Source organism: Phyllobates terribilis, unplaced genomic scaffold (assembly GCF_046119375.1).
Source record: "Phyllobates terribilis strain yellow unplaced genomic scaffold, ASM4611937v1 Scaffold_1__5_contigs__length_1240528914, whole genome shotgun sequence".
NCBI classification, from domain to species: domain Eukaryota; kingdom Metazoa; phylum Chordata; class Amphibia; order Anura; family Dendrobatidae; genus Phyllobates; species Phyllobates terribilis.
In genome coordinates, this window is record NW_027362761.1 from 532,525,878 (window position 1) to 532,552,655 (window position 26,778).

At 42.1% G+C, this 26,778-nt stretch overlaps 1 protein-coding gene across 1 annotated transcript; it reads right to left on the bottom strand.

The window, feature by feature from the left end:
• Nucleotides 1–2,093: 2,093 nt before the first annotated feature.
• On the bottom strand, nucleotides 2,094–26,440 carry ESM1 (endothelial cell specific molecule 1). Its single transcript, XM_073655065.1, has 3 exons — nucleotides 25,897–26,440; nucleotides 8,031–8,186; nucleotides 2,094–2,454 (listed from the first exon to the last, which is right to left on the bottom strand). The coding sequence occupies exons 1-3, from the start codon at nucleotides 26,195–26,197 to the stop codon at nucleotides 2,366–2,368; spliced, it is 546 nt and encodes a 181-aa protein (XP_073511166.1). The 5' UTR covers nucleotides 26,198–26,440; the 3' UTR covers nucleotides 2,094–2,365.
• Between the last annotated feature and the right edge of the window lie 338 nt (nucleotides 26,441–26,778).

Sequence of the window (26,778 nt, forward strand, 5' to 3'; positions counted from 1 at the left end):
GCTTTTTTTTCTACAAGCAGCACCACTACAGTCTAAGGGCTGTGTATGTTTCTTGGAAATCTAATAAAAGAAAACTGTCACTTTGGAAAACACTATTTTAATGCAAATATAGGGTTAATCTGCAAGTAAATTCACTCTCTGTTAGGCATTAGGTATTAGGCCTTAGGTAGCGTTCACACAGGCACCAAAACAAACTCATAAATATAAATCCCTAGCCTTGTCCAGGTGCTAACTAAACAGAAAAGACCCTGGCTACTAATACTTGACTGAGCTAGTCCCAACTCGGTCAAACAAAACAGTTATTGTCCATATCAACCACTCATACTTGCGATTCCCAGCACACGGCCTGCACAGACTCTTCTCAGAAAGGGATTCTGGCTTGGCTTTCTCTCTTCAACTCAAAGACACATCCAGCCTGGTCAGCTTCCCTGAGCTGACTGCTTAATATGAACACCTAGCCTGTTTATATACAGAGCCAGCCAGGTGAACTAATCAAAACCTGCAGAGCTAGGATTTAACCCTAGCCTACCTGACATTGCTGCAACTTTTACAAAGCTGTGTGGCTGCTTTAATGAAAGTGCAGCTACCAAGAGAAAATGAACTTGTTTCCTCCCCCATGCAGCCGGCTTTCAGTCGTGGGAGTGTGCCCAGAGAGGCTACAGTCACTGCTCACAGCACTGTTCACTATACTGTGAGCAGCGGCTACAAATACGTCCCGTCACTTTGAATGACAGCTTGTGGAGTGAGCTGTCAATGAAAGTATTGTAACGCTTGTAACCTGCAGATTACCCTATATCTGCAAGTAATTAGCATATTCCGAGGTGGCAGGTTCCCTTAAATTAATTATCAAAGTTATTATATCACCAAAATGAACATAACATGCCACATATGCTTTTACAATGTACCACTTGTATTTCATTACTCCCCAGTTATGAAAGAGGCATTTTCGCTTGGTCTCACACTTGGGAAGCTGTCAAATTTCCACCTGAACCTGTTCATGGGTCGTCTACTTTTGACACCAGCAGCCACCGTATTCATTCCTTAGGCATCACTGGTCATGGCGGAGACATTACGACAAGAATGTCTGGGTACCGCAGGCTTTTTCCAGGCAAAAATGTTAGTGTGACTGAGACCTGTCGTGCCACCCAGTCTGGCAGCACTACATAATGCCCCAGAATACTATTTGAAGATGCCAGTTATAGTTCAAACTTGTTCTAGTTCTTTCCTGTGATTCAGCTCTTGTTTGATTCCCGTTTTTGACCTCTGCTCATGTTTAGACTATCCTTTTGCCTGATGATTGTGTTCCTGTTTTTGACCTCCACGTTTTCACACTGATTACTGACCATCCTCTGCTAGCTTGCTCCACCAGCCAGCTACTATTCTGTGGGCCCAACCCAAAGGTACATGTGTAAGTGCAGATGCCTTTATAACGGTTAAATAGTGAAGGCAGGTAGATGAAGTGGCTAGGGCTAAGCATGTCGGCGAAAGTCCTATTAAGAGCTGTCAGGCTACCACGCACAGTGCCTGTATGACAAGAGCATTGTGGGCTCATATATACCGTATATTATGAGTAACTATACCAAATGGGTACCATACAGAAATGACACAGTTACAGGATAACAGTAGCAGCGGGAACGAGCAGCACAAGAAGAATGTACAAAGAGGCAACTGCAAAGTAGACATCATCAGCAAGCAAGAAGAGGGAGCTGCAAAGTAGACATCACCAGCAAACAAGAGGGGGGAGCTGCAGAGTAGTCATCAGCAAGCAAGAAGAGGGAGCTGCAGAGTAGTCATCAGCAAGCAAGAAGAGGGAGCTGCAGAGTAAACATCACCAGCAATAAAGAAGAGGGAGCTGCAGCACTGTTAGAACCTTTTCATGGTTCCTCCTTTGCTGTGTTTTAGAAGCAACTTTCACTTGTCTGCGATGGTCTAGTGAGACAGCCGTGAGACGCTTGTCAGGATTCTGAGAGCCACTTGTGACTCACGAGTCACAGGTTTGGGAACATAGCTCTAATGAAATGAGAAAAGACAGCAGAAGTCACACCAGTTTAATCTACAAAGCATTTATTTAAATACACATGTAAACTGTATTAGATATACTAGACAACTGAAAATGATCCAAAATAAAAAGTTTATATAACTACACATTTACAAAAAGGTTGAACAGTATTTAATTGACAGAACAAAGATGTACATCTGTAATAAATCCACATTCTATAAGAATCTCTCCGCTGCTATAAATTATCAGTGTCACATGGAGAGCCAAGTTCCCAATTGATGACATGTCCACTTTGCTTGTATTGTTATGTTCTCCCTTAGTCCAATGTCCACACAGTCCTTCTTTTACACAGTTATAGAGTAGTGATCAGCGTGGGTTTAACCATTTTATTCCTGATCGAGATCCTTTTTCCTTATCTTTAACACTGTTCCCATCTCCGGAAGCCATTTCAAAATCTAAGAGCAAAAAAAAATTATATTGTACTGTATATCACATTAAAATGCTAATATTTTGACAGAGACTTGTCTGACATGTTACTATGTCAAATGCTCCTACAGGCAAATTCCTTCTCCACACACCATCACTAAAAGAGAAAAACATTGTGCCATGTAGGTCATAGCTGGAAAGTATAAAGGAATCACTGTGCACTTTTGTATACAACACAATACTGCTATAGTGATTGGCTGCAGCGGTCACATATCTGTTCTGGCTATGCAGGAAGTAAAAATACTAATAGGGATCTCGGGAGCCTTTAGGATGGGAGCGACGGGGAAAGCGGGGAGGGGAAAGGGAAGAAATGGATGGATGGATGGGGGGTACGGATACCATTATCTATTTTATTATTTTATAGCAATCACAGAGTTTCTTTTCTTTTAAACTTTGGTAGCCAGACAGCCCTTTAAACTTTAAGTTGATGCAAATGGATCTTTAACTTTTTATAAGAAAATCAGAGACCTGATTACAATGAGAATAAATGAAAAATATTATGGGGTTGTCCACTTTATTTTAACCAGTGCATTGTGGACATGCGCTTGTGGTACTTACTAATATACAAGTATTATAGGTTCTCCTCCTGCACTAATTAATGCTGTCTTCCTTACAACTTTCCTGCTTCCAAAACAGTAGCTGATGGAGGAACATGTGACCAGGTCTGTCCATTAGCCTCGTCCAATGGGAAAACAGTGCACATGAAAAAGCTGTTTTCCAATTGGAAGAGACTGATGGACAGACCTGGTCACATGTTTCCCCATCACTGAGAACAGGAGAGCGGTGCAATCTGTAAGGAAGGAGTGCAGGAGGAGAACCTGTCATACTGATAAATTAATAAATACCGCCATATCATTCCTTAACGTGTTAAAATAAATATAGAGTGGACAACCCTTTTAAGGGTCCACGTTAGAGTGACTACAGATTTGTGAAGTGCCACAGTGAGGATTCTCCGGTGCTAGCTCCAGGAGCGGGCAATCATGTGACCACAATTATGCAATTTGCATACTTCCAGCCACATTCCAACTAGACTGTGTCTGGCCTTGCTCAATTCACTTGCGCTCAACAAGGCCACACCCAACTAGTCAGTATGTGACCACATGTATGCACATCACATACTTATGTCCACCCACTCACCGCTCCCAGAGCCAGGACTGGAGAATCCTCGCAGTGTGAGCAAAGTGAGTTATACTGTATGTATATACAGTACAGACCAAAAGTTTGGACACACCTTCTCATTTAAAGATTTTTCTGTATTTTCATGACTATGAAAATTGTACATTCACACTGAAGGCATCAAAACTATGAATTAACACATGTGGAATTATATACTTAACAAAAAAGTGTGAAACAACTGAAAATATGTCTTATATTCTAGGTTCTTCAAAGTAGCCATCTTTTGCTTTGATGACTGCTTTGCATTCTCTTGATGAGCTTCAAGAGGTAGTCACCGGAAATGGTTTTCACTTCACAGGTGTGCCCTGTCAGGTTTAAGTGGGATTTCTTGCCTTATAAATGGGGTTGGGACCATCAGTTGTGTTGTGCAGAAGTCAGGTGGATACACAGCTGATAGTCCCAACCCTAGTTGGGACTATCTGATAGTAGCTGATAGTCCCAGCTGAATAAACTGTTAGAATTTGTATTATGGCAAGAAAAAAGCAGCTAAGTAAAGAAAAACAAGTGGCCATCATTACTTTAAGAAATGAAGGTCAGTCAGTCCGAAAAATTGGGGAAATTTTGAAAGTGTCCCCAAGAAACTGGCTCACATGAGGACCGCCCCAGGAAAGGAAGACCAAGAGTCACCTCTGCTTCTGTGGATAAGTTTATCCGAGTCACTAGCCTCAGAAATCGCAGGTTAACAGCATCTCAGATTAGAGACCAGGTCAATGCCACACAGAGTTCTAGCAGCAGACACATCTCTTCAACAACTGTTAAGAGGAGACTTTGTGCATCAGGCCTTCATGGTAAAATAGCTGCTAGGAAACCACTGCCAAGGACAAGCAACAAGCAGAAGCGACTTGTTTGGGCTAAAGAATGGACATTAGAACAGTGGAAATCTGTGCTTTGGTCTGATGAGTCCACATTTGAGATCTTTGGTTCCAACCATCGTGTCTTTGTGAGACACAGAAAAGGTGAACGGATGGACTCTACATGCCTGGTTCCCACCATGAAGCATGGAGGAGGAGGTGTGATGGTGTGGGGGTGCTTTGCTGGTGACACTGTTGGGGATTTATTCAAAATTGAAGGCATACTGAACCAGCATGGCTACCACAGCATCTTGCAGCGGTATGCTATTCCATCCGGTTTGCGTTTAGTTGGACCATCATTTATTTTTCAACAGGAAAATGACCCCAAACACACCTCCAGGCTGTGTAAGGGCTATTTGACCAAGAAGAAGAGTGATGGGGTGCTACGCCAGATGACCTGGCCTCCACAGTCACCAGACCTGAACCCAATCAAGATGGTTTGGGGTGAGCTGGACTCCACAGTGAAGGCAAAAGGGCCAACAAGTGCTAAGCATCTCTGGGAACTACTCCAAGATTGTTGGAAGACCATTTCCGGTGACTACCTCTTGAAGCTCATCAAGAGAATGCCAAGAGTATGCAAAACAGTCATCAAAGCAAAAGGTGGCTACTTTGAAGAACCTAGAATATAAGACATATTTTCATTTGTTTCACACTTTTTTGTTAAGTATATAATTACACGTGTTAATTCATAGTTTTTATGCCTTCAGTGTGAATGTACAATGTTCATAGTCATGAAAATACAGAAAAATCTATAAATGAGAAGGTGTGTCCAAACTTTTGGTCTGTACTGTACATGAGCTATAATTCTATTTCTGGCCATTATGTGATTTATATTCTGCATTTTCATCAGTTTTCCCCTTTGCAGGGTCAATCTCTAATTTACAGTTGACTCTGAGCTGGATGGATGATGGATGATGTCTCCTATACATCGCACATATAGAGAGATTCCTACTCTTTCTTCCTTTGACAGCATGCAGACTGAAATAGCAGAGGTAAGAATGAAGGTAGAAGAATCGGAAGCCCTATCAATGTCCTGAACAAATATGTCCCATCAATAATAAATGGAGACTATGGAAACCTATTAGCAGATTTTATTGGAGAGATCGATTTGAATGTACGTACATCACTCAATGGAGAGAACGGGCAATAGGATCTTTATATCTTTGGAGAAATGTATGAGGTTTACAGAAACAATTTGGGTTTTTTAGCTGTGGTTCACACAGTCACACAAAGTCTTTAGAGTTTCCCCTTCTTTTCTTCATTATTAGCATTACAGCTTTGCTCGAAATGTCAAAATGTCATCTTCTTATTGAACTGCACCACTTTTTTATGTGAATTACAAGTACCAGGTGGTATAATAAGTGTATGGCAGAGAATCACTATTGCAGTTTTTCTTTGAAATAGTGTTTTCCTTTAAAATAAACACCTCCACAGACAAAGGTGGAGTAGATCACAAGAATATACACTGCTCAAAAAAATAAAGGGAACACTTAAACAACAGAATATAACTCCAAGTAAATCAAACTTCTGTGAAATCAAACTGTCCACTTAGGAAGCAACACTGATTGACAATCAATTTCACATGCTGTTGTGCAAATGGGATAGACAATAGATGGAAATTATTGGCAATTATCAAGACACCCTCCATAAAGGAGTGGTTCTGCAGGTGGGGACCACAGACCACATCTCAGTACCAATGCTTTCTGGCTGATGTTTTGGTCACTTTTGAATGTTGGTTGTGCTTTCACACTCATGGTAGCATGGGACGGACTCTACAACCCACAGAAGTTGCTCAGGTAGTGCAGCTCATCCAGGATGGCACATCAATGCGAGCTGTGGCAAGAAGTTTTGCTGTGTCTGTCAGCGTAGTGTCCAGAGGCTGCCGGGGCTACCAGGAGACAGACCAGTACACCAGGAGACGTGAAGGGGGCCATAGGAGGGCAACAACCCAGCAGCAGGACCGCTACCTCCACCTTTGTGCAATGAGGAATAGGAAGAGCACTGCCAGAGCCCTGCAAAATGACCTCCAGCAGGCCACAAATGTGCATGTTTACTATTTTGGGTTTATATACCCTGTATCCCTTACTGTTTTAGCTGCTCTTTTCCCAATACCTCTTTATATGGTGTTTTTATTTATAATAATATGTTGCTATGAATAAAGATTATGCTTTATATAGATCTCCAATGTGTCTTGGGTATCTATTTATATTTCTCTTCATGCTATATCTCTACTCGTTTGACTTACCTTTAGATACCTACTAGACTTTAGTTTGGGTTTTTGGTTTAGTGATTTGGAGATGGCATTTCACCTCTGGTGATTTGCTTTTGTTTTGGTCATCACAAATGTGCATGTGTCTGCACAAACAGTTAGAAACCGACTCCATGAGGGTGGTATGAGGGCCCGATGTCCGCAGATGGGGGTTGTGCTCACAGCCCAACACCGTGCAGGACGCTTGGCATTTGCCACAGAACACCAGGATTGGCAAAGTCGCCACTGGCACCCTGTGTTCTTCACAGATGAAAGCAGGTTCACACTGAGCACATGTGACAGACGTGACAGAGTCTGGAGACGCCGTGGAGAGCGATCTGCTGTCTGCAACATCCTTCAGCATGACCGGTTTGGCAGTGGGTCAGTAATGGTGTGGGGTGGCATTTCTTTGGAGGACCACACAGCCCTCCATGTGCTCTCCAGACGTAACCTGCCTGCCATTAGGTACCGAGATGAGATCCTCAGACCCATTGTGAGACCATATGCTGGTGCGGTTGGCGCTGGGTTCCCCCTAATGCAGGACAATGCCAGACCTCATGTGACTGGAGTGTGTCAGCAGTTTCTGCAAGATGAAGGCATTGAAGCTATGGACTTTCCCGCCCATTCCCCAGACCTGAATCCGATTGAGCACATCTGGGACATCATGTCTCGCTCCATCCACCAACGTCACGTTGCACCACAGACTGTCCAGGAGTTGGCGGATGATTTAGTCCAGGTCTGGGAGGAGATCCCACAGGAGACCATCCTCAACCTCATCAGGAGCATGCCCAGGTGTTGTAGGGAGGTCATACAGGCACATGGAGGCCACACACAATACTGAGCCTCATTTTGACTTGTTTTAAGGACATTACATCAAAGTTGGATCAACCTGTAGTGTGTTTTTCCACTTTAATTTTGGGGGTGACTCCAAATCCAGGCCTCCATTGGTTAATAAATTTGATTTCCATTGATGATTTTTGTGTGATTTTGTTGTCAGCACATTCAACTTTGTACAGAACAAAGTATTCAATGAGAATATTTCATTCATTCAGATCTAGGATGTGTTATTTGAGTGTTCCCTTTATTTTTTTTTGAGCAGAGTACAGTGATTGCTATGGAGAACACTTTGTAGGAGGATGACAGCCAACATCTTTCTATATACTGTGTACAGTATGATGCTCTATGCTTATAAGCAAAATGTGAGGCTGTCTCCTATGAAATCTTCAGATTTCAGTCATCATTAGATATAGTATTACAAGGGAGAACATACCAGAAGAAGAAGAGGGTCGTCGTTTGTTCGGAGGTTTGGCTCCAGTCAACTGGAAAAAAGGAAATTTCATGCATTTCCCTGTCACTCGGTCACATATTCCAGACGGGCAGTTGCAGGTTCCTCTGCAGTCCATCCCATAGGAGCCATATGGACATTCTGCAATAAAGTAAGAAGAAAATGTAAGCATTATACGTGACACAAAGTTAATTCATTTGTGCATCAGAAATTACATTGGTAAGTCATATGGAAGTCATATGGATTTTTCCACCGAGTGGCAGGGAAAATATACCATTGTAGGTATAATGGACCATCTTAGTTAAGCAAACTGAAATGTGTGCAGACTAAAGCATCATATTCACTCTGCATATATTTATTAGACTACCGAATAGGAACTGATCTGCAGAGCTTGGCAGCTGGTCTAAATCTGAATCAAATAAATATTTGGTGTGACCACGCTTTGCCTTCAAAACAGCATCAATGAAGGAATCAAGGAACTAAGAAGGGAAGAGTCACGCCAGGTGTGGGAAAGACTTAGTGCTACACAAAGGGAGGAGGGAAAGGTAGCCCAGACTCTAGGGAAACGGGGAAGAGGAGACTTTCTAGTCTGGTCTAGTGTCACCCTGTCTCAACTACCGTCCCTATATTGGCTCTTCACCAATCGCCGCATGCGTGCCTCGCCCTGACTTTCCCTGGTGTATGGCTAAGGCTAGGGAAGGGAGAAGATGAGCACTAGTCAATCTCACTAAACTCTATAGACAACAAAGGTAGACAAACAGGGGGAAATTGCTTAGCTTTAGACGACTCCAGAGAAATGCGCACACGGCTTCAACTCCAGAGAGGATGAAGTACTGCTCTTGCTAAAGCCTCACAAGTAGTAAGGAATATCTCAGCCACCTCCCTCTCAGACACACCAGATATTTATACTCTCAGGCCACGGATATAATTAGCCAGAGGGAGGTAGCCGCTGGGTCCTAGAGACAGCCAGCCTCTAAGAAGATGTCTGTAATGCCGAACGTAGAGATCTCCTGCAACCAACTGCAGGGCATCTGTCTGTCACCTCTGACACACCCATGACAGTACCCCGCCTCTACGAGTGACCTCCGGACACTCAGGACCGGGTTTCTCAGGAAAAGAGGTGTGGAATGAGTGAAATAATCTGGGAGCGTTCACCTCTGACACTGAAACCCACATCCTCTCCTCTGGACCATAGCCTTTCCAGTGCATCAAGTATTGTAGAGAACGACGTTGGAGACGAGAATCTACAATCCTCGAAATATAGAACTCAGATAACCATCAACCATTACTGGGGGCAGTGGTAGAGGCGAGGGCTCAAGAGATTCCACATACTTTTTAAGTAAGTATCTATGGAACACATTGTGGATTTTAAGGGCCTGAGGAAGTTCAAGACGAAACGCTGCTGGGTTAATGATGGCGGTTATTTTATAGGGAACAATAAACCTATGACCCAGCTTCCAAGAAGGAACTTTCAATCTTATATTCCTGGTAGACAACTACACAAAGTCATTCACATTCAGGTCCAGACCTGGCAAGGGTTTTCTCTCAGCCATACATTTATACCTGTCTCCCATGATCTTTAAATTACTCAGTGCACCCTGCCATACAGAGGAGAGCAACAAAGCAAACCGTTCCTCGTCAGGAACTCCTGAAGCTCCTACCCCACTAAAGGTACTAAACTGTGGGTGATAACCGTATGCACCGAAGAATGGTAACCTGCCAGTGGATTCTTGATGATGATTATTATATGGCAAATTCTGCCAGCGGTAGGTAGGATGCCCAATCCTCATGATTTTCGGAAACAAAACACATGAGGTAGGTCTCCATATTCTGATTGACACGCTCGGTCTGTCCATTAGACTGAGGGTGGAAGGCAGAGGAAAAGGACAGCTGCATCCCCAGTCGAGAACAGAATTCCTTCCAGAACTTGGAAACAAACTAGGTCCCCCGTTCTAACACCACAACGGAGGGAACCCCGTGAAGCTTCACAATCTCATTTATGAACACCTGATCAAGTGTCTTGGCATTTGGAAGTGCAGGCAATGCGATAAAGTGAACCATTTTACTGAACCTATCTACTACCACCAAAACCACCGTGTTGCCTTCAGAAACCGGTAGGTCAGTAATAAAATCCATGGACAAGTGTGTCCATGGCCTACTAGGGATAGGAAACGGAAGAAGAGTACCAGACGGATGGGTATGCGAAACCGTAGAACGCGCACAAATACTACAAGCAGCTACGTGTTCAATTATATCCCGATGCAACCCCGACCACCAAAAACAATGAGAGAGGAGGTCTGCGGTTGCCTTACCACCTGGATGCCCAGCAAGCACAGAGTTATGATGTTCCTTAATTACTTTGCTGCGCAGATTAGATGGTACGAATAACTTTTCTGAAGGGCAGGAGGCAGGGGCATCCCCCTGTGCCTCCAACACCTCACCCTCCAGTTCAACATAAAGTGCCGAAATGACTACCCCTTTCTGTAACATTGGGGCAGGGTTCTCATGGTCACCACCACCAGGGAAGCTCCAGGACAAAGCATCAGCCTTGACATTTTTGACCCCTGGACGAATAGTGACAACAAAATTGAACCTAGTTAAAAACAGGAACCATCTGGCTTGCCTAGGGTTGAGACATTTAGCTTACTGGAGATATGAAAGGTTCTTATGGTCAGTAATAACAGTAATAGGATGGACAGCCCCCTCCAACAGGGTGGCCATTCATCGAACGCCAATTTGATTGCCAAAAGTTCCCTATTATCCATGTCATAATTTCTCTCAGCCCAAGACAATTTTTTAGAAAAGAAGGTGCATGTACACCATTTACCAGGGGACGGACCCTGAGACAACACAGCCCCAAACCCCACATCCGATGTATCAACTTCCACAATAAAGGGTTGAGAAACATCGGGTTGACTGAGTATAGATGCAGTGGCAAAATAATTCTTTAGGGAAGAAAAAGCCTGGAGGGAGGCATCTGACCATTTGAAAAATCAGACCCCTTCTTAGTCATGTCAGTAAGGGATTTCACAATTACTGAGTAATTTTGGATGAATTTCCGGTAAAAATTAGTAAAGCCCAGAAAATGTTGTAGAGCCTTCAGGTTCACGGGACGTTCCCAGTCACGGACTGCACGGATCTTCTCTGGATCCATTCGAAAACCCGAAGATGACAACAAGTACCCCAAAAGTTGCACTTCCTGAACAGCGAAAACACATTTCTCTAGTTTGGCATAAAGTTTGTTATCCCTTAATATCTGGAGCACCTGCTTAACATGCCCCCGATGAGTCTCAAAATCAGGTGAGTAAACCAAAATATCGTCCAGATAAACCACCACAAATCTCCCCACCAAATGATGGAAAATATAATTTATGAAATGCTGGAATACTGACAGGTGCATTGGTCAAACCAAAAGACATAACCATACTCTCGAAATGTCCTTCCAACCAGGTTGTAGGCTCCCCTTAAATCTATCTTGGAGAATACCTTAACTCCCACAACCTGGCTGAGCAAATCAGGAATCAGAGGAAGGGGGTATGGATTACGTATTGTAATTTGATTTAATTCCTGGAAATCTAAACAGAGACGTAGACCGCCATCTTTTTTCTATACAAAGAAGAACCCTGCCACCGCGAGCGAAGATGAGGGTCTGATATGTCCCTTCTCCAGACTTTCTGCAATGAAATCCTTCATGGCTTGTCTCTCAGGGCCAGAAAGATTATACAGTCTGGACTTCAGTAGTTTAGCTCTGGGGGTCAGATTACTAGGACAGTCATAAGAAAGCTGAGGAGGCAAATCCTGACACCGCCTCTCAGAAAAAAAGTCCTCAAAACAAGACAGAAAAGCAGGTAATATTTCCATAGAGACAGTAGCAACGGATATGTTTAATAAGCCAAGGGATACCCAAAACAATCAGTGTGGGAAGATTGTCCAGGACATATCGAGGGATTATTTCACAATGAACTGACCCCACCTTCAGTTTTACATTATGTACAATCTGAGCAAATGCTTCCTGTGCAAGTGGCGCCGAGTCAATGGCGAAAATGGAAATAGGTTTATCTAAAGTACAGCAAGCAAGACCATGAGTTTTCACAAACTCAGCATCTACCATGCTGACTCTGGCTCCACTGTCAACAAACACAGAAATTTTCTCGGTTTTGCTCTCTAGCACAACCTCTGCTGTCAAGAAAAAGCGGGAACTGCAGTTTGGGCACAAATGCACCCCTTGTTTATCCAACTCCAGACTACCAAGAGTTAATCGAGTCTCCTTTTGTTTAGGAATTGAAGGACAGGTCCCAACAAAATGTCCCTTTTTTTCACAAAAAAAAACATGCCTTTTTTCTTGCGAATCTCTGGGGAGATGTGTGATGCTGTGACACCCCCTAACTGCATGAGTTCCTCTACCTTCCCCAGTACTGGTTCACTCCCAGACAGCTCCCCTGGCAGAGATACACAACCCCGACAAGAAGTCACCCTGTCTTAACTACTGTCCCTATATTGGCTCTTCACCAATCGCCGCACACGTGCCTCACCCTGACTTTCCCTGGTGTATGGCTAAGGCTAGGGAAGGGAGGAGATGAGCACTAGTCAATCTCACTAAACTCTATAGACAACAAGGGTAGACAAACAGAGGGAGATTGCTTAGCTTTAGACGACTCCAGACAAATGTGCACACAGCCTTAAGCTCCAGAGAGGATGAAGTACTGCTCTTGCTAAAGCCTCATAAGTAGTAATGAATATCGCCTGCACCTCCCTTTCAGACACACCAGGTATTTATACACCCAGGCCAGGGAGATAATTAGCCAGAGGGAGGTAGCCACTGGGTCCTAAAGACAACCAGCCTCTAAGAAGATGTCTGAAATGCCAAGCATAAAGATCTCCTGCAACCAACTGCAGGGCAACGCGGGTATGTCAGAGGTATGTCACCTCTGACATACCTGTGACAGGAAGTTGTTCCAAACATCTAGGAAAACTAACCACATTTTTTTGTGGCCTCCACAAATTCTTTTTTTTTTTTCACATAATTGCAGATAAACTCAATGATGTTGAGACTGGGGCTCTGTGGATGTCATATCATCACTTCCAGGACTCCTTGTTCTTCATTATGCTGAAGATAGTTGTTAATGACATTGGTTGTATGTTTAGTGTCATTGCCCTGCTGCAGAGAAAATTTGGAGCCAATAAGACACCTACCTGATGGTATTACATGAAGGACCCTCCATAATTCTTCATGATTGTTTGCAGACACTCATTTTTGTACCACTTTGCAGCCCTTTGGCGAATAACCTGCCTTTTGTTACAACCAAATATTTCACATTTTAACTTATAAGTCCATAGAACCTGTTGCCATGTTTCTGCAACCCAGTTCCTTTGTTTTTATGCTTTCATTCAGAGTTGAGTCATTTGCCATTGTTTTCATGTCTAAAGTATGGTTTTGGTCACAATTTTTCCATGAAGATCACTTCTGGCCAGACTTCTGGCCAAACAGTAGATGGGTGTAACTGGATCCCGGTGGTTTCTGCCAGTTGTGAGCTGATGGCACCGCCTGACATCTTCCGATTTCATAAGGAAGTAAGCATGATGTGTCATTTCATCTGCTGCGCTAAGTTTTTGTTTGACCATGGCATCTACAGTCCTCAAAGTTGCTTGTTGCTTGATGTTCTCTGCCTTGCCATAGTGTATGACCTGATACATGAATCTGTCTTCCACAGGCTCACCTTTGAAGCAGAAGTTGTCTGTTCCTCACTCAATTTTAAGCCTCCTACACAGTTGTTTCTGTTTTAGTTAATGACTGTTTCCACCTACATATGGAAATGATGATCACTATCACCTGTTTGGTATAATTAGTTAATCATACACCTACTATAGTTCTACAAAATCCCTGTTTTGAAGGCAATGACTGTCACACCAAATATTGATTTGATTTAGATTTCTCCTTTGTGCATTCACTTTGCATTTTGTTAAATAATAAAAATAAGCTATTAACATTTGTATTTTTGAAAACATTCTTACTTTGTAGGATTTTTTCCCACCTGACTAAAACTTTTACACAACACTATTTAAATATATATATATTTTTTTACATTTTTTATTGGTCCTAAGTGCGATCACTTGATGACTTGTACAATACACTGTATTATTATACTGTTAGATGGAACAAAAGAAAAGTTATACCTAACTTATAATGGTTACTCTTTTTTTCGCTTTTTGTTATTATTGTAATATTGCAGTGTATTATGAAATATGAAGCAAAGTCACAGGCTGAGCTTCACAGGTATGTAAAAATGACAAACAGCCTGCCAGATGCCATGCAATTGGCACTCTAAAATTATGTTTTGGGGGAACTGATGGGCTTTGGACAACTTCCTTCATTTGCCATTTTTTAAAGGGTTTGTCTGGGCTGAAGTGACAAGTCTTCAGTCACTCTCTGTGACTGCAGACTGCTGAATCTTAACACTGTGCAATGCGAAGTCATGTGCGGACTCCTACACTTCTCTCAGTTCTGTTCTATTGATAGAAGCCAGGAGAATCTAGCGAGCATATGATTGCAAATATGCAAATCATATGCAAATAATATATATGTGGTCACCTGTTCACTTACCCACACATGAAATACTGTGGAATCATAACAGTGTCACATGTTGGCAGTCTGAAGTCATTTAGATGGACGGGAGACTTTTTATTTCAGGACGGGAGACTTTTTATTTCAGCCCAGACAACTAGTTTAAATCTAAGACGTTAATATGTTGGGATCAGAGCTAGCTCCATTTCTAACAGTTAGGCCATGACCCCACTATCAGTATTAGGTCAGTATTTTTTCTCAGGAGTGGGAGCCAAAACCAGGAGTGGGTGATAAATGCAGAATTGGTGACTTGTTTCTATTATACCTTTTCTCTGATTGTTCCTCACCTGGTTCCGGCTCCCACTCCAGGGAAAAAATACTGACCAAATACTGACCAAATACTGATAGTGGGGCTGTGGCCTTAGACTTTGGCTGTAAAACTTAGAGCCTGAGCTTGAGCCAAACATGCACTACATGTAACACAGATGTCGTAAGTTGAAATCTGTGCCGGTATTAAGGAGACTAAGCTGGACAATTGGCCAGAGTGTCTAATATGCAGTGTGGGTGTAGCATTGAATGTAAGTGTATATAACATACAGAGTGTGCTAGTGTATGTAAGCATAGAGTGTGTATTTCACATACAGTATACATGTGACATGCAGAAGTAGCGCTGTTGCTTTAAAAGCATCCAGCAACTAGGGGGGTTAACACAGTCACAGGAGACAGGGAGGGTTTAAGCAGAGCCCCAGGGGGATTGTGGGGAAGTTGTTTACTGTCTGGCAAGAGCCGAAGAGAAAGGTGGCTTATGATCTGTATCTCACAGAAGTCAAGGGAACAGAATTTAGGTCAGGAGGGAAGCTAAACAAAGGTCAGTTAGACTGCCTGAGCTAACAGTGTGGAGTATTATCGGCCAGGAAGATAAGGACTGGAAGGAAGCCTGTCATAGAGATTATCTCCCTCATCACACCCTCCGCCCCCTCCATCTCCATGCAGGATAAAGAATGCTGTGTACTATTGAGTCCTTGTGAAGAAAAAGCCTGTGGTTGTGTATGCATTAAAACTGTGCTGTACTGTGCTACTGAATAATAGACTGGGTACTGCTGTGCTGCAAAGGAGACTGTACTGTTATTACTAGAGCCTGTTGCTCAACGAGACATTAGCATTGCACTGGCTGTGCCTCATTAAATGTTACTGTTCTACCGTTTATGAAGACTCTTGTCAGATGGGTCTGGTCAGCAACTGAATCTATCGTGTGCCTGAGAGAAGCTGAAGCTTATGGTCGCCCTAAGTAATGGATTAATGGATCCCCCAGGATTCCAACGAATTCATGTAACCGGTCTCGCCCCTATCTGAACTTAGGTGTCGTGCGTGTAACATACACTGTGTGCACAATTAATTGAATATTTTGACAATATCATCATTTTTATGCAGATTTTCCAACTTCGCACTGTATAAACTTATTGGATGAAGCAGATCAGGTCATGTGAATTTGTATAATGAGGGAGGGTGCGGCCTAAAGATATAACATCCTTTATAAAAGAGTGCAGAATTATTAGGAGATTGTTTTCCTCAAGCAAAATGGGCCAAAAAAAGAAATTTAACTGATTCTGAAAATAGTCAACAGGGTCACAAAAAATGTGTTGATCAAAAAAGATGCAAATTAACTGCCAAAGATTTGAGAAGAATCAAACGAGTATCTACCAGGAAGCCATTGCCCTCCAATGCTGTCATATTGCAGAACTGCAACCTCCCTGGAGAGCACAGAAGTTCAAGGTGTTAATTGCTCAGTGACATGGCTGAGGTGAGGGAGGACAAACTCAATCACCACTGAGCAAGACACAGAAGTACAAGGTGTTCTATGCTCAGAGCCATGGCCGAGGTGAGGGAGGCAGGTGTTCAGTTCTCAGAGACATGACAGAGGTAAGAAAGGCTGAAACCCGACCACCACTGAGCAAGACACAGAAGTGCAAGGTGTTCAGTGCTCAGAGACATGGCGAGGTGAGGGAGGCTGAAACCTGACCAGCACTGAACAAGACACAGGAGTACAAGGTGTTCAGTGCTCAGAGACATGGCCGAGGTGAGGGAGGCTGAAACCCGACCACCACTGGATAAGACACAGAAGTACAAGGTGTTCAGTGCTCAGAGACATGGCCGAGGTGAGGGAGGCTGAAACCCGACCACCACTGGATAAGACACAGAAGTACAAGGTGTTCAGTGCTCAGAGATATGGCCGAGGTGAGGGAGGCTGAAACCCGTCCACCACTGAACAAGACACAGAAGTACAAGGTGTTCAGTGCTCAGAGACATGGCCGAGGAGAGGGAGGCTGAAACCCGACCACCACTGAACAAGGCACAGAAGTACAAGGTGTTCAGTGCTCAGAGACATGGCCGAGGTGAGGGAGGCTGAAACCCGACCACCACTGGATAAGACACAGAAGTACAAGGTGTTCAGTGCTCAGACACATGGCCGAGGAGAGGGAGGCTGAAACCCGACCACCACTGAACAAGGCACAGAAGTACAAGGTGTTCAGTGCTCAGAGATATGGCCGAGGTGAGGGAGGCTGAAACCCGTCCACCACTGAACAAGACACAGAAGTACAAGGTGTTCAGTGTTCAGAGACATGGCCGAGGAGAGGGAGGCTGAAACCCGACCACCACTGAACAAGACACAGAAGTACAAGGTGTTCAGTGCTCAGAGACATGGCCGAGGTGAGGGAGGCTGAAACCCGACCACCACTGAACAAGACACAGGGGTACAAGGTGTTCAGTGCTCAGAGACATGGCCGAGGTGAGGGAGGCTGAAACCCGACCACCACTGAACAAGACACAAAAGTACAAGGTGTTCAGTGCTCAGAGACATGGCCGAGGAGAGGGCGGCTGAAACCCGACCACCACTGAACAAGACACAGAAGTACAAGGTGTTCAGTGCTCAGAGACATGGCCGAGGTGAGGGAGGCTGAAACCCGACCACCACTGAACAAGACACAGAAGTACAAGGTGTTCAGTGCTCAGAGATATGGCCGAGGTGAGGGAGGCTGAAACCCGACCACCACTGAACAAGACACAGAAGTACAAGGTGTTCAGTGCTCAGAGACATGGCCGAGGTGAGGGAGGCTGAAACCCGACCACCACTGAACAAGACACAGGGGTACAAGGTGTTCAGTGCTCAGAGACATGGCCGAGGTGAGGGAGGCTGAAACCCGACCACCACTGAACAAGACACAGAAGTAGAAGGTTTTCAGTTCTCAGAGACATGGCCGAGGTGAGGGAGGCTGAAACCCGACCACCACTGAACAAGACACAAAAGTACAAGGTGTTCAGTGCTCAGAGACATGGCCGAGGAGAGGGCGGCTGAAACCCGACCACAACTGAACAAGACACAGAAGTACAAGGTCTTCAATGCTCAGAAACATGGCCGAGGTGAGGGAGCCTGAACTCGACCACCACTGAACAAGGCACAGAAGTACAAGGTCTTCAGTGCTCAGAGACATGGCCGAGGTGAGGGAGCCTGAACTCGACCACCACTGAACAAGGCACAGAAGTACAAGGTGTTCAGTGCTTACAGACATGGCCGAGGTGAGGGAGGCCGAACCCAATCACCACTGAACAAGACACAAAAGTTGAAGTGTCAAAACTGAGACAAGAAATATCTTAAGCCTATGTGCCCACGATGCGTTTTTTAAGCATTTCCGCAGTGTCAAAAATGCTGCGGGTTATCATTGCGGAAAAAAATGCAGCACTACCAATTATTTTGCGGAAGAGCTGCGTTTTCGCCGCCATTGACTTTCATTGGAACGCTTGGATTCCGCATCACTAGATCTGTACATGCGGGATCCAAACGTTTCAATGTGCGGATGGTACCCGGGTCTGGAGGACATGAGACTCTCCTCCAGAACCGGTTACCATAGAACAGGCAGATCGCGGTAGACAGTTAGTCATGTGACGGCAGGTCCTTCAGTGTAGTGTACCGCGAGCTGCCGGCAAGCCAGGACGGAGCGAATAAAGACTGCGGGGGCCATCGGAGGGTAAGTATATATTTATTTTTTTAATTTTTACCATTCTTTAAAGTCACAGTATATAAATCCATGCCGTTTGCATGGATTTATATAGTGTGACCAAGTTGACAAGCATTTTCCAAGTGATGCTAAAATCGCTTGGAAAGCGCTTGTCAACCCGCATGTGGAAACGCATGTGAAGAACGCTTCACATCCGCATGTCCCTGGCAGGAAAAACGCATGTACAATCCTCATGTACAATCCGCATGTACAATCCGCATGTACAATCCGCATGCGTTTTTTTCTGCCAGGGAGATGCAGAAACGCTCAGGAAATCTTTTTCAAAGATTTTATGGACTGATGAGAGAGACTCTTGACTGAGCAGGTGGATGGGCTCGTGTCTGGATCAGTAACGGGCTCAGACCTCCATTTCCACTCAGATGGCAGTAAGATAAGATGGCGGTGGAGCAGTGCTATGGGTTGATATTATTAAAGATGAACTAGTTGGACCTTTTTGGGTTGAAGTTGCACTCAAAATTAACTCCCAAACCTCCTGCCAGGTATTGAGTTCTTTGGTTATTATTCTCATGAAATGAAACACAGATGAAAATTAACACTTTAGATAGGAAAATTTACATTTTTCATTTAGTTGCTCAATAATTCGGCGCACATAGATATTTTTCCTTTTACTTTCTTAAATATTCAGGTTTCAGGCTTATTAACCTTTTGGATTGGCCGACAGCTTTGTAGTTGTTCTATAATAAAAGTCATTATCAAAAATACAAATTGCCTAATAATTGTGAGCACAGTGTATGTGTAGTACTGAGTTTGTGTGCAACATATTATAAATTGTGTGTAACCTGCAGTTTGGGTTTAGCATGTAGTGCATTCTGGATGTGTGTACTATTCACATTTAAAAATGCTGACACTGCAGATGAGCATTCGTACAAGGAAACGTGTGAGCTACCACCCAACGAAAGAGCAATATACCCATTCAGCGGAGATTGGATCATTTATGCCAGGACAAAAAAATCATCTTTATGGCGGCACAATGCCCAATGTGAACAGAAGATTTGCTGTCGATAACATGATACTGTATATGGGGACAGGATGATCTAGCGATCGTTCTGCCCTCATCATTCTTTGTCAGCTGATAAACAAGCTCCATGCAACTTGAATTTAGTCAATTGCGCTCATTTAAAGGTCTGAAGTCGGCTCTGATAAATGCACCCTAATTGTGTCTATGTGAGGGTGCAATATGTTAGCATTTGGGGCCACACTTTTTAATTTTTGATTAGGGCCACACTTTGCCTTCGGCCCTGAGCAGAGAACACCGAGCGACAGTGCTGAGCAGCAGTAAAATTTCTTTCTTTATTTTAAAAGTATCCCCTCCTTCTACCGGCATTCTCTTTCCCTTTAAAAAGATATTCTATCATTCCCAATGAAGAAAAAAATGCAGTTATATATTGTAGCTGTCAGTGGAGCCGCTGCTTAACCTAGAAAAGATTTATCTGTGACATGAATCAGCAATGTGCTGCATGAAGAAGAGATCCTGGACGAATGAGTGGTGAAGAGGAGAAATATGGAAACAATTAAAGAGGTCCATTTTCTTGGAACTGAGCCTCATGTTAGTCAGCCGGCCCAGTTCTTTATTCCTCATATGTCCTCAGAGGTTGTCATCAGGACTTCTGTCGTGACAGCTAAACCCACAAAATAGTTCATTTTCCTTTCTATATATAGTGGTTTGTAGAAATAAGGAATTCTGCTTGACTAATATATCACTGTATGTGTGCACTGGATACAGCACGTACAAGACACAATGGAACAGCACAATAGAGGGATTATGTCTGAGAAACAATGACTCATTTAAATATTACTTTAGAAGCATTTCCTCCGGATAATATAATGCTCAGTAGTGTAATACTGTAGTTGTCTGCTTTCACTTTCTTATTTTGGTTGCATTTTATAAAATCTATTTGTTTAATATATATGGAATATCTATCTATCTATCTATCTATCTATCTATCTATCTATCTATCTATCTATCTATCTATCTATCTATCTATCTATCAATCTATCTATCAATCTATCTATCTATCTATCTATCTATCTATCTATCTATCTATCTATCTATCATCTATCTATCTATCTATCTATCTATTTATCTATCTATCTATATATCTCATTTCTATTCATATGTATCTATCCATCTATCTATGTAGTTATCTATCTCATATCTATCGATTATTAGATTTTTGGCATGTTGAGGTGAATTTGTTCTTTAACTCTGCACTTTGTTACAGACCATAGTTCTGCATGCTTGCCTGCCGTAGTATTTACAACATAGGAAATCTATTATCTACGAGCTGTGATCATTTTTTTTCTATGACGATCTTAGCTCTGCTACACCTGTTCATCATGTATTGATAATTTCTGGCCTATCTAAAAATCTATTGCAACTCAATACTATACGGTACCATAATAGTACACAAATAAGAGAAGAATGTTTATATAATTAATTCCTAATGCCATTGCTGATATACAGTGGTGGCCAAAAGTATTGGCACCCCTGCAATTCTGTCAGATAATACTCAGTTTCTTCCTGAAAATGATTGCAATCACAAATTCTTTGGTATTATTATCTTCATTTAATTTGCTTGCAAGGAAAAAACACAAAAGAGAATGAAGCAAAAATCAAATCATTGATCATTTCACCCAAAACTCCAAAAATGGGCCAGACAAAAGTATTGGCACCCTCAGCCTAATACTTGGTTGCACAACCTTTAGCCAAAATAACTGCGAACAACCGCTTCCGGTAACTATCAATGAGTTTCTTACAATGCTCTGCTGGAATTGTAGACCATTCTTCTTTGGCAAACTGCTCCAGGTCTCTGATATTTGAAGGGTGCCTTCTCCAAACTGCCATTTTGAGATCTCTCCACAGGTGTTCTATGGGATTCAGGTCTGGACTCATTGCTGGCCACCTTAGAAGTCTCCAGTGCTTTCTCTCAAACCATTTTATAGTGCTTTTGGAAGTGTGTTTTGGGTCATTGTCCTGCTGGAAGACCCATGACCTCTGAGGGAGACCCAGCTTTCTCACACTAGGCCCTACATTATGCCGCAAAATTTGTTGGTAATCTTCAGACTTCATAATGCCATGCACACGGTCAAGCAGTCCAGTGCCAGAGGCAGCAAAGCAACCCCAAAACATCAGGGAACCTCCGCCATGTTTGACTGTAGGGACCGTGTTCTTTTCTTTGAATGCCTAAGTTTTTTTCTCGTACACTCTATGTTGATGCTTTTTCCCAAAAAGCTCTACTTTTGTCTCATCTGACCAGAGAACATTCTTCCAAAACGTGTTAGGCTTTCTCAGGTAAGTTTTGGCAAACTCCAGCCTGGCTTTTTTATGTCTCGGGGTAAGAAGTGGGGTCTTCCTGGGTATCCTACCATACAGTCCCTTTTCATTCAGACACCGACGGATAGTACGGGTTGACACTGTTGTACCCTCGGACTGCAGGACAGCTTGAACTTGTTTGGATGTTAGTCAAGGTTCTTTATCCACCATCCGCACAATCTTGCGTTGAAATCTCTCGTCAATTTTTCTTTTCCGTCCACATCTAGGGAGGTTAGCCACAGTGCCATGGGCTTTAAACTTCTTGATGACACTGCACACGGAAGACACAGGAACATTCAGGTCTTTGGAGATGGACTTGTAGCCTTGAGATTGCTCATGCTTCCTCACAATTTGGTTTCTCAAGTCCTCAGACAGTTCTTTGGTCTTCTTCTTTTCTCCATGCTCAATGTGGTACACACAAGGACACAGGACAGAGGTTGAGTCAACTTTAATCCATGTTAACTGGCTGCAAGTGTGATTTAGTTATTGCCAACACCTGTTAGGTGCCACAGGTAAGTTACAGGTGCTATTAATTACACGAATTAGAGAAGCATCACATGATTTTTCAAACAGTGACAATACTTTTGTCCACCCCCTTTTTTAGGTTTTGGTGTGGAATTATATCCAATTTGGCTTTAGGACAATTCTTTTTGTGTTTTTTCATTGAAGACAAATTAAATGAAGATAATAATACCAAAGAATTTGTGATTGCAATCATTTTCAGGAAGAAACTGAGTATTATCTGACAGAATTGCAGGGGTGCCAATACTTTTGGCCACCACTGTATGCTTTACAGGTGTATGCAGAAAACTATTTGTAGATTCATTTTTATAAGTGGATGTATAAATGGTACATCTTTAGATCGCTGATCATGCTCTAGAACAGTGTTTCTCAACTCCTGTCCTCAAGATCCACCAACAGATCATGTTTTCAGGATTTTCATTCTCATTGCACAAATGATGGAATTATCACGTGGACAATACTAAGGAAATCCTGAAAACATGACCTGTTGGTGGGTCTTGAGGACAGGAGTTGAGAAACACTGCTCTAGAAGAAGTCATTTTCTGAGTGAAACCCCAGGTCGGGCTAAGAGATCGGCATTTGCCAGGAGATGGTCAGTTATGGTTGCTATATTTTAATTATAATCAATGTGCCTTTTATTTTTCTTGTCTGAGTATAATCAATAAATCACTTTTATGTCCTAAATTTTGGTGGTTCTGCACTATTTATTTACCACATACGGTAGGTCCTGATTCTGCTCGTATGAAGATCTAAGATATCAGTGATTTTTGAGGTAACACCTTCCCTGTCGGAGCTATAACACTGAGTTGATGTGTCACTAAATTGATTAATGATGAGTTCAGAGGGTTAGAGACGCAGCAGAAACACTCACTCCCATGTCACCTCAGGCAGGGAAATGTGTTACCTCAGAAAGCAGCAGCTGCGAGTCCCTGTTGTTTCATATGTATAGTCACTCATCATAAGTGTCTTTTCCCCTGTCCTGCAGCTGTGGCATGTGCTGACCATGAACTGGAGCAGCTCTGCATGGTCAGACACAGCCATTACACAGCACATAGCAGAAACACATTATTAAGATTATCTCAGCACAGGAACATTATTTTTGAACACATCCAATTGTGAAATGTATTTTTATTCCAAGATCTATCAATAATAATATAATAATTATTATTAATAATATATATCAATTAAAATGTACTTTGCTTATAGGAAAACCCCTTTATGCCTGGAGTAAAACAAGGTGAAAAGTGGCAACATTTTTAAATTTGTGCAATAAAAATTGTGACTTTTGGCATGCCAGTCTTAATGGATTGGGGCCATATACTCCAGTTCTCTGTAACTGTGCACAGTCATTATTTCCTGATACACAACCTCTGCACTCTCATTTCATTAGTTGTGGTTTTACATGACAAGAACTAGATTTTCTTTGATATGATTCTAGTGTAACTTGTAACTGGAAAGCACAAGTAAATGTTTCCTATCTATCTATGTAGAATAAAATTGTAACAGCCGCTCTCTGGAATATTAGGTGCAAATCCCTGGAAACCAATGGGAGGGCCACTCCAAATAAAGTATACACAAAATATGGGTGCTTTATTGACCCATCTCAAAAGAGGTGTTTCAGCTCCAGGAAAAATGAGCCTTTCTCAAGCATGTCTATCTATCTGAGCCTAATACTCATTAATCTTTGATGCTCTCTGCGTTCAGATACCATTCTATCATGGCCAGTATTAACCTTCTCTAGCAATTTGTATTACAATATCTCCTTTATAGGATCGTACCTGATCGTCTAGCCTTCGCCACTTCATGTGCATCCAAGGTCAAGGGTTCACCCATTGACCATCCATGGACCACTTTTGGTAGTTATTAAGCACAGCATACTGGGAACACCCATGATACTTTGACCCAGTCATCTAACTGTCACAATATGGACCTTGTTGCTCAGATCATCACTTTTGCTCATTTTTTGCAACACATCAACTTCAAGAACTGACTTTTCAATTGCTGCCTGATATACCCCACCCCTCGTTAGGTCTCATGATCACTAGATAATCAATGTTATTCTCTTCACCTGTCAGTGTTTTGTCGGTCATTATGCTTAATGTCAAAGTCTTTTGCATTTTCTTTAGGACTGCAGGTAAATTGATATAACTTTAAATGAAAAAAAAAAGGTGGATTATATAGATAGAAAGAGTTAAATAATAAATTCACATGTGATGTATTGGAGTATGAGCTTGTAAGGATTGGCATAGATTTGGGAAAGAAAGAGAGAAAGAAAAAAAGAAAGAAAGAAAGAAAAGAAGGAAGCACTTTTAGGCTATCAATAAAATGAGGGCGGCTCTCCAAAGTCTGATAGTGAAAAAACTGATTTTAATCAGCCCATGCGCTGTTTCAGCTCAAAATAGAAAAGCCTTTTGCTATTTTGAGCTGACATGTCGAATGGGCTGATTAAAATCTATTTTTTTTGCCATCTGACGCTTAAGGGCCGACACCAGTTTTTGGATTTAGATAGATAGACATAAGAGAGAAAGTGAGATAGATAGATATAGATGAATGAATATATATATATATATATATATATATATATATATGTATATAGATAGATAAAGATAGATTAGATAGAATAGGTAGATGATAGATACTAGATTGATAAATATAGATAGATAGATGATAGATAGATAATAGATAGATATGGGATAGATAGATAGATAGATAAATATAGATAGATATATGGATAGATAGATATTAGATAGATAGACAGATAGATATAAGATAAATATATATTAGTTAGATATTAGATAGATATGACATAGATGATAGATAGATAGATATGGGATAGATATATAGATAGATAAATATAGATAGATATATGGATAGATACATATTAGATAGATAGCTAGATATTAGATAGATATATAGATAGATATATGGATAGATATTAGATAGACAGATAGATAGATATTAGATAGACAGATAGATATGAGATAAATAGATATTAGTTAGATATTAGATAGATAATATATAAATAGGTAATAGATAGATAAATAGTAGATAGATAATAGATAATAGCTAGATATGACATAGATGATAGATAATGATAGATAGATAATACATAGATGATAGATGGATAGATAGTAGCATCTTGTACTTAAAATCTGTAAAGCATCATGCATAGATGTAGCAGAGCTGAGATTGGAGCAAGTCACAAGAGCTTTCTTGCACTATTCATTTTACCTAGGACTACAGGACAGGGGCACAAAACTGATTCCAAAAGTGTGAAATATTTGCAAAAATATATATTAGCATGATTCTGCATAATGTTAAAATGAGAAATAACGCCACAATTGGTTAATCAGAAACAGCGTAAAATATGATTATTACCTCTGCATATTCCAAATTCATCTCCAAAATCATCCTCCTCTGTAAAAAAATGGCATTTCAGTCCGGGCCCACATTTAACACCATCCATGCCAGACACAGTCCGGTAACAAGTTTCCCCAGCGGCGGCAGCGCAGACCCTGCAGCAGCCGCAGTCGTCCAGGACTGTCCTCTTACACCTCGCGGTGCTCTTGCACTCGTTGCTGTCGCAGCGCTCGGGGCAGTCCACGGCATACTGGGCAGTCCAGGCTGCGTTAAGGTGCACATTAATCAAGAGAGAGGCAACAAAGATGCAGCCCTTCATATCTGCAGACAGGGCGGACTGGGGACCGAGCTTCAGCTGAGGACAGGAATGAATCCAAAGTAGTAGCTGAGCATCAACCTACAAATTTAGCAGCTTTATACATTGTCTTCCCACAGGCTTGTCAGTCGTCAGCTTCCTCAATCCGGCAGTGCTATCCTACTGCCAGCCTCCCTTGTTTTACTTCATGAGATCCAGGATGGAGGCTGGATCAACAAGCTGCTGCTGCCATCCAGGAATTGAAAAGCCTGAGTTGATGTCATTTGTTTTGCTTAGATGGTGTTTTTTTTGTTTGTTTTTTTGTTGTTGTTTTTTGTAAGCCCTCGGCAAAGTACCAAAACATCAATGAGAATGAGAGAAAGATGAGATAAGCTGAAAATAATATAAAAAAATATATATTTTTCTTTCTCCTGCTACTTTTCAATAACATTTTTTGGTCAAAATGTAATCTCCTGTTTAATTGTATATTAGTACATTATGAAACTTATATTAGCTCTCCTCTAAGGAAATAGTATACCACTATATGTTCAAGACAATGGTCTTTTCTTTGTCCACTTGGTCTTTTGCTTTCTGTCTTAGCCTAT